This window comes from Corylus avellana, chromosome ca2 (genome assembly GCF_901000735.1).
Source record: "Corylus avellana chromosome ca2, CavTom2PMs-1.0".
NCBI classification, from domain to species: Eukaryota; Viridiplantae; Streptophyta; class Magnoliopsida; order Fagales; family Betulaceae; genus Corylus; species Corylus avellana.
In genome coordinates this window covers 17,848,059-17,862,836 of record NC_081542.1, presented here as the reverse complement: position 1 = coordinate 17,862,836, position 14,778 = coordinate 17,848,059, and the positions used below count along the sequence as shown (strand labels likewise).

The following is a 14,778-nucleotide window of genomic DNA, read 5'->3' as shown; positions in this document are numbered from 1 at the left end:
AATTAATATAATGAGCTAATAATGAGATAATAATGTGATATATAGCATTAATAATAATAATAATAATAATAAAACACTTCAATAATATAAGGGCATTGCATAGAAAAAGGTGGTTGAAGTGGACATCTCGAAACAAGTCTAAGCCCACAAAATTATATATATTATTTGGACTTGGGGTACCGGACAGTTCATCCAAATGAAACAAAATTGTAAGTCAGGAAGGGTCGTTTGGATAATATTAAAAGTAAGAAAAGATTGAAAAAACAAAACACAATAAAGTCTAATCTGATTGCTTCCTTTCCAAATCATACATCAATTGTTTAAGACAAATTTTCCATCGGGAGAAAAAGAAATACATGTTGGAGGAGTGGGCAGATGAATTGAGAAGAGATATGGATTAGAATGTCATCAAAGTGGTCACTACAAATATTTTATTCCTTTTTGTCGGAGATCCACTTGTAGGTGTTTGGTTGATTATTACTTGCCAAAAGTTCATAGGTTTTGACCATTTTGTCTACAAGATCATCATTAACTTGGATTGTGTCTATACCCATTCGGGTATCGTATTTCATATCCCAATAAAACATGTCTCCTCAATTACACGGTAAAAGGCTTCAATAAATTATTAACTGTCAGAATAATCGAACTATAATCCTCTCCAATCCAAAAGAATTAAACTCGTTTTCATTCAATAAATAAAAGAAAACATCATTGCCAACAATTTGTGTTGGCTCCTATAATACATTCAGCGTATCCAAAAGAGAATGAATTTTGTGGCCTAGGAGAGGAAGTACAAAGAAAAGAAAAAGAAAATCTCATTTTAATTCAGAGTCTCAACCTAATTGCTAAGTAATTTAAAACTTGGCTTTGTTAATTTCCGCATTGTTTTCCTCTTAGAAGTCTTAGAAAAGTTTGATTTGTCTTTGATACGAGTCTCTTAAATTAAAAGAAAGCATCCCTAACCCTCTTTTTCCGTCATTCTAAATGAGAGTTGTTATGTTAAAATAAATACGCTCTACTTTCCCAAAATATTAGTATGTTTGCATTTTAATCTTCAAAATTTAATAACCTCCTAATTACAAGATACATAATGCTTCTTTTTTTTTTTTTTTTTTTGTCCCCCCGCTTTTTTCCTCATCCTTGTGCTTTATCGAGACAACAAGGCCTTCAAAGCTGCTTTCCTATCTCTTTTTCACAGCAAGAAGCAAGAAAACAACAAAATTAAAAAAATCAGTCCCACGCCTCCCAGTCCCAAGAAAATGATCATTTCTATTTTAAATCTCCTCCATTTAGTGCATTTTGAAAGGGTAGTGTTGTCCAAAAGTTTTCATAATGCACTACTCTTCAAAATGCACTAAATAGAGGAAATAGGGGGGGATTTGAAATGGAGAGGATCGTCTTCAAGAGATAGCTCAATCGGCTGGAACCACGCCTAATGAAGCGAAGATCACTAATTCGAATCTCCTCACATTCTTGTACGGACATGTCAAAAAAAAATAATTAAAAAAAGAAAAAAAAAAAAAAAAAAAAAAAGAAATGGAGAGGATCCTCTTCCTCAATCCCAGGGTCTGTTGATAAGCTTTTCATCCTCCACAAGGACTATAATAAATCAACAATTTATTATTATTGCTCAATACAATTATTCAAGGTTCATCACAACCTTTTAGATGTATTTATTAATTAATTTTTTTTTTTTTTGGTGCAATAGACAAAAGTAGGAATAGGACAACATAAAAAATAAATAAATAAAATAAAATAAAAGCTTTGGTAGTCACATTTATATTTAATGGAAACTTTTCAATGATTTTTAGCGAGTTGGAAAGCTGTTAAAGTGGGAAAACAAGTTTTGTATGAAAATTTAATTGGATCAATTTTGTTGATTATTTCACTGTGGGAAGTAGTCGGGATCCAAAAGAAATTGAAGCAGCAAACACGTAGGAGTGAGGGCCTGTTTGGGATTGCGTTAAAAGAGCCTAAAAGTGCATTTAATACTCAAAAAGCCTGTTTGAAGAAAAAAGTAGTCATTTGGTAAAAAAATAAAAAGCGTTTTTAAGGGTCCAAAAAGCCTAAAAATAGTCAAAATACACTTTTGACAAAAACTTAAAAATAAAGTTTTTGCCAAAAAAGGTTTTTTTACTTAAAAACTATATTTTTCAAATGCAATCTCAAACACGCTACAAGTCTTAAGGGATTAAGTTGCCTTGAAAATTGCTCCATCTATAACATCTATCATTTAATATGGGTTTAGTGAGCAACTCACGTTGGCTAAGAGTTGGATGAGTACAAAGGAAGTGACCGTGGTGGCGTATACGCTAACGCTGTTGGCTAATAATCCAAAGCTTTGAGCCTCATCTTTCGGGATTAATAGAAAGTTGTTGCATGTTCAATGCGGCACTACAGTACAGGATGACAAAAGATGGTGCTTAGGAAACAAAAAACAGAAGCTATTATTTCATTACAATAATAGTTTCACCGAACTTTCAATCCTTTGCTCTTTGTTTCTCTCTTGACCTTTGATTTTCTACTTCACAACTATTTTCAATCTAATAATTGAATAAAAAAGTAAAAAAGAGTAAATCATATCGTATATTGTAAGATTCTAACTGCGCTAAAACTTAATAGAAAATACACTTGAAGAGGACAACAAATCAGAACAAGTCTATAATACTAAGGAACATCCAGGGTGTTGTGAACTGCTTTTTGTGCTTCTTCTCGGATGCTTGCAAGGTTCATTTGAATCTCATTGCAGAGTCTACCTTCAACCAGCCGAACAGGCAACCACAGCTTTGGCTTTACATCAACTAAATACGAAAGAGTTGTATAAAATTTTTGGCCTACCAAGGACTCACTATCTTCATCTCTTCCTCTATTGGACTGCATCACCCATTGTTGTTGAAACAGTAAGTTTTTGAATATGATACACAATTCCACTTGAATGTGTTAAGTGTGAACCACATTAGAGAGTTGCAGTTGCGATACAAATTCCATCTATAGCTTCATGGAATCATGTTCATTATACTTTTGCCAAATATCATTTAAAACCTAGATCAATGATTGAAATATGGGAAGCTGTATATTAATCCCACTCAACCATGAACTAAAATAGTTTTCTATCTTCAAAAAATTCATTAAGAAAAAATGGCAGAAACAAAGAAATGCTTCATATGCAAATAAAAAGACGCCTGCAGCTTGGCTGTCGATTTTTTTTTGGCGATCATAGTCCCCTGACCTGGATTATCTTGATTCAAGTTTCTAAGCTAGAATGTATTTTTCACCTGCCAAAGGCCAGCTATGATCTTTGATGAAATTGGTAAGACACAGAGACAATGTTGGAGTCACAAGTAAGTTTCCAAGTCATATGCAATCTTTGCCTGCTATAAACCTATGCTCTAAACAGTGTGTTGGAAAGTTAGAACGAGTCGCACACATATTTATAAAACAAGTGCTTTCGAAATGAGCCAGTTTGAATATACGAGCACCTACAAATGCATACATACACATGCAACTGCTCCCCCACAAAAAAAAAAAGAAGAAGAAGAGACAAACACAAACACAAAAAATCTAGCATTAAAAACGAATGCATGACATGTGTAAGACAAAATTGAGAATAACATAAAGAAATACAGTCAACACCATTTACATAGAAGACACCCAATGACACTAAATCAACAAAAGCTTACCTCTTCAATAGACCATTTTCCTTCAAAGAGTTCAAAGTCTCCTTCAATCATCTTAAACTCAATATCACGCTTTTGACCAAAAGGAAGGCTCTCAAGTTCTTTCTCATAACAATCTACAATTCCTTTTGCATCAAATTTCAGCCCAAATGCCAAGTTTTGCTGTCCAATCTGTTGAAAGGTTGTAACAGTGCAGTAAGTAGGATCAAAGACAAAAGGTCCGAACTAGCCTTCATGGGAAAAACCTAGTTGAAGATGAGATCTTCAGTCTAGTCCACATAAAAATATCAATGTGTAGTAAAGAAAGCATGCGAAGATTGATAGAGGAAAAAAATATTGATTGTAATAGAGTTGAGAAAGAGGTACAATCAAGTTTCACAATCACACGCAATGAAATTAAACCCTGAAAACTCAAATGTCAAATTCTTGGATCTAAAACAACAGTAGGCCTCAAAGAATATCATTCATCAGTAACTAATGCGTTGTCATTCAAAAGTATCATCCTGCGTACATCATTAAATAAATTTGTTGAAAACCATTAGACAATAGGTGCCTATGCACGAAAGTTCCCAACACCGAAGCCTGAAAGAATTCATAACTGTTGATAGCCTTATGGTCATAGCATTCATGGTGTAGATTGTTCTCCCAAACATTTGATGTATAATAACCTCAAAATCTTTGTTAGAAACCATAGGATTTCAATTTATAGTTGCAAGGATTACAATATTAATAGGATTTGCCTTGTATGGCTTAACTCACCTACTCTATAAATAGAACCTACTACTTGTAACACAATTATATAGAATTCAATATATAATTACAATGTAGCCTTGTTGGGCATTATGACAGTGGACATATATCTCTTATGTCAAATCACCTCAAATCTCTATCTTTTTCTCTCTCCGCTTCCACTATTTTATATTTTATTTATCATAATTTTAGTATGGTATCAGAGCCACTTTTCTACAGTTTCTTTTGGTGTGTTTGAAAACCGCCAAGATACTATTCCAATACTTCATATGCATGTCAAGCAAGCCTTGTCATTTAGTGTGTCTGGAAACTGTTGCAATCAAAGTTATTCCAAAATTTCACGCGCCCCTAGAAGATTTGCTTTTGCAGATCACGCGCATTCACACACCTCCAGAGGATCTGCATTGTAGATCACTTGCGCTCATGCACTTCTATAAGTACTGCTTTTCATGTGCTTTACACACCGCCACAACACTAGTGTGTCTGAAAACCACCGCTGCACGTTTCTTTTCAAAATCAGACGCCTTTTAGGTTCTTGGCTCAAAAACAATACCCAACAATTATATTGATAGACCACATCGTGTGAGAAGGTCAAATCCCAAGTTCCTCGGATAGACATGGGTCGTGGGGGATTGGAAGAGTGGAGAAGAGGATGAACAGTTGGTGGTTGTAACTGTGGGACGTGTGTCAGGTGTGTGTGGTGTGAGATAAGTGTAGTGGTGTTAGGTGTGCCATAGTGGGACTATGGGGTGAACGTGTTATCATGGGAAGTTATCAAGGGGAGGTTACGTAGCATAGTGGGAGTATTATATTTAAGTGTCTTTATGTTATGTGGTTATTATTGATTATTGTGTAATTTTCTATTGTTATGTGTATGAGGTTTCCTACTCCCACCCGAAGTGGAGTCTTATCTTTATTATATTCTTTTGTGCTACTCTGACTGGGACCTATCAATTGGTATCAGAGCATGGCTACTAATAGTGATAGAATTGAATCTTTGGAGACGGACATGTATGACGTTAAGGATGGCATTCGGCGATTGGAGGAGGGAGCAACTGGTTCCATCGATTGCATGCAAAGAATTGAAGATGCATTAAAGGAAATCTCAACCCTTCTCGTGGTACCACATGGAACCGTGGGACGTCAACCATTCAGCACATTTGAGCAGGGTGGTCCTTCAAGAGGTTTCCATCATACAGGGGAGACTGGGTGACAAGGAGTGGTGCCACGTTATGCAAAAATGGATTTTCCACGTTTCCAAGGAGATGATCCTACGGAATGGTTAAATCGGGTGGTACAATTTTTTGACTACCATGGCACGCCTTCAGACCAAAAGGTGGTGTTGGCATCTTTCCATCTTGAAGGTGAGGCGAATCAATGGTGGCAGTGGCTGCAGAAGAGTCATCAAGATGAAGCTATACCGGTTACTTGGGAAATATTTGAACTGGAACTATGGGCTCGGTTTGGGCCAATTGACTATGAAGATTTTGACGAGTCTCTGACGAAATTAACGCAAGTAGGATCCTTACGTGATTATCAGAAGGAGTTTGAGAGATTGGGAAATAAAGTTCAAGGGTGGACTCAAAAGCACCTGATAGGCAATTTTCTTGGAGGCCTTAAACCGGAGATTGCAGAAGGGGTTAGAATGTTCAAACCCAAGACGCTCAAAGATACGATTAGTTTGGCTCGCATGAGAGATGAGCAACTGAGTCAGCCAAGGCAGCCAGCCAAATATGCTACGCCATCCAGAACATCCCTAGCCCTACCTGCTCCTATTAAACCACTGTCAAACGGTTACCATGGGATGAAATGCAAAGACGTCGAGAGAAGGGGTTATGCTTCAGTTGCAATGAAAAGTTCACCCGAGGGCACAAATGTCAAACCCCTCAGGTATTTCTTATTGACAACATCAACAACACGGTTGAAGAAGAGACAGACTCGAATCCTGAAGAAACTCATGAGCTGGCTAAGATGGAGAATAATTCCCAGGGAGAACCGGAAATTTCTCTCCATGCGTTCACGGGGTGGTCCACTCCTCATACCATGCGGGTTGCGGCTAGGATTGGATTGGTGGAGGTTATGGTGTTAATTGATAGCGGTTCAACACATAACTTTATCAATGATAAAGTGGCAGAATTACTTCATCTTCCTGTTATCCCAACAAAAACGTTTTCAGTCAAGATCGCAGATGGGGGGAAGTTACAGTGCCAAGGGAAGCATGAACACGTGGAGCTGTCCATCCAGGACATTCCATTTGTCATTACTCTCTATTCATTGCCACTGAAAGGGTTGGATGAGGTTCTTGGAATACAGTGGTTGGCATAACTCGGTCCTGTGTTATGTGATTCGAAGTGTTTGACGATGAAATTCCAGTGGGGGAATGGTCAACAGAAGTTGGTAGGGACAAAACAATTGCCAGCCCAATATGCCTCACTGCAGATGATGGCCAAGGAGCTTAGACAAGGAGGTGAGTTGTTTGCTGTACACATTTCACTAGGAGACAAAAAAGATGAACAAATATCGAAGGAGCTGCAGGAAATTATCCTGGAGTATGACAACATTTTTGTGGAATCACGCCAACTACCTCCCACCCGTGAATTTGACCACCGGGTACTACTTAAGGAACGGACTTAGCCCATCAACGTGAGACCCTACAGGTATGCTCACTTTCAAAAGTCTGAAATAGAAAAGCAAGTCAATGACATGCTGTCCATGGGACTGATACGGGTTAGTAATAGCCCATTTTCATCCCCAATCCTGCTGGTTAAAAAAAAAAGATGGTACATGGCGTTTTTTTACTAACTATCGGGCATTAAATTCGGTGACCATCAAGGATAGGTTTCCTATCCCCACTGTCGATGACATGATCGACGAATTATATGGAGCGTCATTTTTTACGAAACTTGATCTAAGAGCTGGGTATCATCAAATCCGGCTCCATCCGGAGGACACCCATAAAACAGCGTTCCGAACCCATAATGGTCATTATGAATATTTAGTAATGCCGTTCGGGTTATGTAATGCTCCATCCACTTTTCAAGCAACCATGAATGCCATTTTTCGTCCATTTCTTCGTCAATTCATATTGGTGTTTTTCGATGACATTTTAGTTTATAGTGCAACGTGGGAGTTGCACTTGGACCATGTAAGGCAGACCTTTGCAGTACTGAAACAGCACCAATTTTTTGTCAAATCCAGCAAGTGTGCATTTGGGCGGACAGAGTTGGAGTATCTAGGCCATATAATAAGTAGTATAGGAGTAAAGGTGGACCAAACTAAAATTGAGGCTATGCAAGCTTGGTCCCAACCAAAAACCATTTCAGAGTTAAGAGGTTTTTTAGGCTTGACTGGGTATTACAGAAAGTTTGTCAAAGATTATGACATCATTGCTAGACCTTTGACTAACCTTTTGAAAAAGGGGCAATTTGGGTGGGATCCCCAAGCTGAAGAAGCATTCATCCAACTGAAAAGGGATTTATCCACCACTCCCGTTCTGGCTATGCCTAATTTCAATGACACCTTCGTTATTGAAACTGATGCATCGAACAAGGGGATTGGGGCGGTATTAATGCAACAAGGGAAACCACTAGCTTAGATGAGCAAAGCGATTGGGCCCTCCAAACAAGCTTGGTCAGTATATGCCAAAGAGATGTTGGCTATTTTGGAAGCAATTCGTACATGGCGTCCGTACTTATTGGGCAAAAAGTTTCATATTCACACTGACCAGAGAAACTTAAAGTATTTCCTCGAGCAAAGGGTCCTCACTCCAGAACAACAAAAATGGGTCTCTAAATTATTGGGATATGAGTACGACATCATCTACAAACCCGGCTGTGACAATTCAGCTGCCGATTCTCTCTCTCGGAAGCCCGACAGTCCCATCTTGAATGCCCTTTCCAGCCCAAGGATTGGCCTTTGGGATGAATTAAAAAAGGAGACACAAGAGCATCCATATATGCTTCGATTACAGCAGCAACTACAAGCTCACCCTGAAGGGCCTTTTAGTTCACGTGAAGGGCTGATTTTCTACAAGGATAGGGTGGTCATTCCACCTGATTCAAACCTAATCTCTGTTCTTTTGCAGGAATTTCACAACTCCACACTTGGGGGCCATTCTGGAGTGCTACGAACATACAAACGACTAGCACAAATTTTCTATTGGCCTACCATGAAAGCAGCTGTCAAAAAACATGTGAGTTCTTGCGATGTCTGTCAGAAAAACAAGTATGAAGCACAGTCGCCAGCTGGGTTGCTTCAGCCACTGGCCATTCCCGATCAAGTTTGGGAAGATATCAGTCTAGATTTTGTGGAAGGCCTGCCCATCTCTGGAGGAAAGGACACTATCATGGTGGTAGTCGATCGTCTAAGCAAATATGTTCATTTCTTACCATTGACTCACCCATTCTCTGCTAAGACAGTAGCTGAAAAATTTGTGGAAGGAGTGGCCCGGCTCCATGGCATCCCCCGTACCATCATCAGTGACCGTGATCCCATCTTTCTAAGTAATTTTTGGAAGGAGTACTTTAAGCTACAAGGAACAAAGTTACAGCCCAGTTCCGCCTACCACCCGCAATCTGACGGTCAAACAGAGGTAGTCAACCGTTGTCTTGAACAATATCTCCGTTGCTTGGCTCATCACCGACCTAAACAATGGAGTACCTTCCTGCCATGGGCCGAATTCTGGTACAACAGTTCTTACCACCAATCATTAGGCATGACTCCATTTCAGGCTGTGTATGGACGTCCACCGCCATTAATTCCATCGTACCCAATTGGATCTTCTCCCGTAAATGAGGTCGACAAAAGTTTAGCCGCTTGAGATCAACTATTGAAGCAGCTCAAAAGTAATTTGGAGATCGCTCGGCATCGGATGAAACAACAGGCAGACAAGAAGAGACGCGATGTAAAACTGGAAATTGGTGATTGGGTCTACCTCAAATTACACCCCTACAAACAGCACTTTGTCTTTCGTCGTGCCCATCAAAAATTGGCCAGCAAGTATTTTGGACCATATCAGGTTGTGGAACGACTGGGTAAAGTGGCTTATCGGCTTGCACTTCCCCCAGGTACACGTATTCATCCAGTGTTTCACATCTCGACCCTTAAGAAGAAGATTGGTGATTCTGAATGCCCTCAACCAAAACTGCCACCCATCACTGATGATGGTGACATGCGAATCGAACCCCACGCTATTTTGGATTACCGCTGGGTACGTCGAGGTTCCAAGTTTGTAGTAGAAGGTTTGGTGCAATGGAAACAATTGCCAGCTGACGACGCCACGTGGGAGGATCTTACAGACTTGAAGCAACAGTTTCCTAATTGTAACCTTGAGGACAAGGTTCTTCCGGAGAAAGGAGCAATTGATAGACCACATCGTGTGAGAAGGCCAAATCCCAAGTTCCTCGGATAGACATGGGTCGTGGGGGATTGGAAGAGTGGAGAAGAGGATGAACAGTTGGTGGTTGTAAGTGTGGGACGTGTGTCAGATGTGTGTGGTGTGAGATAAGTGTAGTGGTGTTAGGTGTGCCATAGTGGGACTATGGGGTGAACGTGTTATCATGGAAAGTTATCAAGGGGAGGTTACGTAGCATAGTGGGAGTATTATATTTAAGTGTCTTTATGTTATGTGGTTATTATTGATTATTGTGTAATTTTCTATTGTTATGTGTATAAGGTTTCCTACTCCCACCCGAAGTGGAGTCTTATCTTTATTATAATTCAGTTCTTTTGTGCTACTCTGACTGGGACCTATCATATATAAACCTTGATCTACACCGTACAAGTAACGCAAAACTATTGCTACACTTCATGCATGCCCACGTGCCCCTAGGAGATATGCTTGTGCAGATCAAGCACGTCATGCACCGCCAACAGCCATCATAAGCCACCTAAGTTAGCTGGTCTAGCGAATTAATTTCAAAAATAGACTTTGAGGCTGCCAATCAGTTGGACCAAGAAAAGTCTCACATTATGATGCACGGGTCACTTAAAGATATGTCTCTCACTCCCACACATTCCATGTGCCACCATGTTTCTTTACGGGTATTTCTCACCTGCCTCATTCACCCACATGCTTCACACGCCTCTTAGGCGTCCATCAGATCTTCTGTTCCACAATCCAATTTGGTCCGACCCACAATCCAACCCATGTTATGCCCCACTTTGGCCCAACTACGACTGATCTTAAGGCCCAACCTAACATTGTCAAACCCGTGGCCCACACCCAACCCTCACTTGCACCCCTAGAGTCAACTTGCGAATGTACTCACCGAGTCAACTCAATTAAAAAAAAGTTCCTAATTATTTTTCCTTCCAAACTCAAGCTTTCATCTTGGGTTTGAGGGGATGTTAGAATCAATTCAATTTCATTCTATATTTGCAAGGATTACAATATTAATGTATTTTGGATTCTCACCATATTTACAATATTTGGCTTGTATGACTTACCTCACCTACTCTATAAACTAATTGTAACAAAATTATATACAATTCAATATAAAATCATTGAGAATAACTTATGCAGGGATTTGGCACAAACTAACTCATTTGTGCCCTCCAATAAAAGATAAACACATCAGCATGTATCACCAAAAGACATTAAGATAAAAACATTGGATCTAAATCTATTCTCTTCAACAAAAAAGCCAATGGACATTCCCCGTTCAACAGAATCGAAGGCCAACAAACAAGCCAATGGACATTCATTGATCATCGCTAGCGGATATGAATAGCATCACCACCCAAAGGCGATGATCAACTATGAAGGAATAGCGAGCGTTCGGGATGTTTGGGTGGGAGAGAAGCAACATGGTCTTCGCTTCACGTCTAACATTTTCTAAATCCTCCGGCGATTGATCAAGATCGATGGCTTTAATTGCCACCACCATGGAGTTCATGGGCACACATATGACCTTGTAAACAACAACGCTATCACCAACACCAACTTCATCAAGAATCTTGTAGGAGTTTGTGTCCAATGGGTATTGGTTTTAGGCTCTTCTTTGTGAGCCATGGAATCATGTTGATCTTGGATGGCTTGTGAGGAAAGGGGTTTGTTTTACTAGGTTTAATTCTTAGATAAGGTTGGCTAATGAGAGCAAGATGATGATATGTTATGAAAGGATGAGGAAAAAGAAAGTAGGATTTCCGTTGAATGGGGAATGTCCATGGCTTGTTTGTTGAAGAATAGATTAAGATCCAGTGTTTTCATCTTAATGGCTTTTAGTGATACATGCTGATGTGTTCATCTCTCATTGAAAGGCACAAAATAGTTGGTTTGTGTCAGGTCCCTGTATAAGTTATTCTCATAATCACAATGTAGTCCTATAGCCGAAGCCTTTAAGGCCGAGCAACCTCAAATCCTTAACTCTCTCTCTCTCTCTCTCTCTCTCTAGGTACTGCAGAGATTATTGAACGGTATAGGGGCCTATTGGTAAGGTTTCCTCTGTCAAATTATCGGTTGTGTTCATTACCTTGGAGTTTATACTGACATTTAATCAATAAAGGGCCATTGATAATTGTTATTATTTTTTGTGGGAATATCATGCTGAAATTCGTCACCATTATCGTGAAAATCATCAAAGATTCAAAAGGGATATCCACTTAAATTGAGAATCCATAAGTGTTATGCAGTGTGTGGATTTGGAGCACATGCGAACTATAAAATTTAGTTATGGGAACGTACAAAATATTTTAAATCATGTCTTAGTATGAAATAAATAAGAGGACAGAAGAATGGTATGGTGAGGTCAAGGGTAATCACCTGGAAAAGTCGAGCATAGTTGTCAGTCTTATGGAGCAATTGGCAAAGGGCAAGACCAGGAATGAAATCAGCCAATCTCTCGTAATCAGTGAGAATGTTCCAAATGGTGTAGAGGGGAGCGTCAATCGCAATTCTGGATCGAATTCTGCGAGTGTTCCTCCCGAGCTTCTCAATCTCAAAGTATTCACCATCCCCACATTCCAAGTCTGACTTGCCCTCCTCCTCCTCCTCCTCATCTAGCGAAGAAGAATAATCGTCAACATCAGAATCATCGCCACCCAAATCGACGTTTGAAGTTGACGATCGTATGAACTTGAGGAAAGAGATGCTCCTTTTTGGAGCAGCAAGAATTTGGGGGGTCTTATTGTTTGGGTTATTTAAATTTATAATTATGGCAGAAGCAGAAGCAGAGGTGGCAGCGTTAAGGAAGAAGACCGGAGATGAAGATAATGGTTCTAGTAATGAGGTTATTGGAAAGGCGCGCATATTCCTCCCCTCCGCCCACCTGCCACACGGCAAAACAACAGCAGCCATGGCAAGTCCGAATCACATTATTCTTATCTCTCGACTCTCTGCTCTACATCTCTCTTTTCACACTTTCGGCTTTTTGGAGTGGCGCGGGGAGTTGGGCTTCCATTCATGCTTTTTCCTTAGGTTCAGTCGCGACGTGCCCGCCTTATTTCTAATCCAATTCATCACAAGCCCGGGCCTTTTAACTTCTGTGCCCCATTAATTCTTTTCCTGCTTTCTTTCCTTATAGACTTTTATAGTAGTAGATAAAAGTTTCACAAAAGGTCTTGCAAGTACTTTTGCCAGTGAGCTTTTGTCAAAAGTGCTATTATTTAAAAGTTGTTTACATGTTTGGTAACCGCATGTTTTAAGTGTTTTTTTGATGTTACTGATGTTTGGTAACAAAACAAAAAAAGTGTTTTTAGTTGAAAAAATGGCAATAAAGGACATGTAATGATTTTTTTTTTTTTTTTAATATAGGCCGAAAAAAAAATCATTATGTGACACCAAATATATGTCATTTTACGTAAAATTATTACATGTTTTTCAATAAAGGCCTAATGTTGGTAATAATTTTTTTTTTTTTTTCCATTTTATACCAACCTTTATATATAAAAATGGTTAATGTTAGCTTTCACAAGTAAAAATTATTTTGTAATGGTTTATGTAACAAAACATCAACATATTCTTTCTTTTTTTTTAAAAAAAAAAAAAAAAATTATTTAAATTATTTAACACTTCAAATTATTTAACACACTTTTTAACACCACAACACTTAAAAGTATTTAACACATAAAAAAGAACAACATTCAAGGAAATCCTTACAACATTTTAAGTAGTTTATAAAATAAAAATAAAATAAAATAAACATTAACGGGTCATAAGTAGATTAGCAATATGATCACTCCCAATGTTCATAGAATTTTCATATGATGTCTCTGATTGTTGTATGTTTGACTCATCTTGTGCTTCGTCATCGCTTATACTGTCAGTAGGTAGTAAATCCTCATCATCATCATATGGTTGGAACTCAGCATCCTTTATTGCATGCTTCCTAATGAAGTTATGATGAGTCATAGACGCCATCACGATTTTCACTTGTTTATCATAAGGAAAACTTGGCATGCAATGCAAGAACTTCCACGTATTTTTCCAAACTCCAAATGTTCTTTCAATAGTACATCTAAGTGATGAATGTGCATAATTAAAAATTTCATGCATACTCCTCGGCTGGCTTCCGCGATGAAAGTCTGGTAGATGATACCGCTCTCCTTTGTATGGCCCCATGTATCTCTTCATATGAGGATATCCTGCGTCTACCAAGTAATATTTTCCTACAAAAAATATACGAATAACAGTCATAATTTTTTTTTTTTTTCATGTATAATTCATAAATGTTATTTTTATTAAATACAAACCTCTAGGTGGGTGTGGAAATCGCAATTCTTCCTTTCGAATAGCTTCCAAAAAAATGCATGTATCATGTGCAGTACCTTCCCATCCAGCCCAAACAAAGGTGAAACACATATAAAAATCACAAACAGCCATAACATTCTGAGTAGGAGTCTCTTTTCGACCAACATATGGTATTTGGTTTGATGGAGAAATTTTAACTGGCACATGGGTTCCATCAATGGCTCAAATACAATCTTTGAAGTATGGTCAATACCTCTTATCATCACGAATTTTTCTTGGAACATCCATAAACTCCTTATCAATAGGATTAATAATGTCAACTGCCATTCTTGAAACAGTCATTAAAACATAAGTAAAATGTCTACTAACTGTTTCTCCTGAATGTTGAAACCTTTCTTGCACTATCCTATTCTCAAACCCATGGCCTAAAGTAATAAAAAACATAGCTACCAACTCTTCACCATTAATTTTCTAGTACCTCTTAAATGATATTTTTCCTTCAACTCTATACACAAGTAAATGAATACATATATTTCCATTCTGAAATTTTGTTTGCGTCTATCAGGATTACCTTGTACAATCTCCATAACCCACTTATAACCTGTTTGAGAAGAAGTCCTACAAGGTTCATTTGCAATATATGGCATATAATAGTTCTCAACA

General features: G+C 38.5%; 1 protein-coding gene across 1 annotated transcript; it reads right to left on the bottom strand.

The window, feature by feature from the left end:
- Positions 1 to 2,436: 2,436 nt before the first annotated feature.
- On the bottom strand, positions 2,437 to 12,801 carry LOC132172530 (uncharacterized). Its single transcript, XM_059584045.1, has 3 exons — positions 12,190 to 12,801; positions 3,681 to 3,848; positions 2,437 to 2,874 (listed from the first exon to the last, which is right to left on the bottom strand). The coding sequence occupies exons 1-3, from the start codon at positions 12,721 to 12,723 to the stop codon at positions 2,668 to 2,670; spliced, it is 909 nt and encodes a 302-aa protein (XP_059440028.1). The 5' UTR covers positions 12,724 to 12,801; the 3' UTR covers positions 2,437 to 2,667.
- Between the last annotated feature and the right edge of the window lie 1,977 nt (positions 12,802 to 14,778).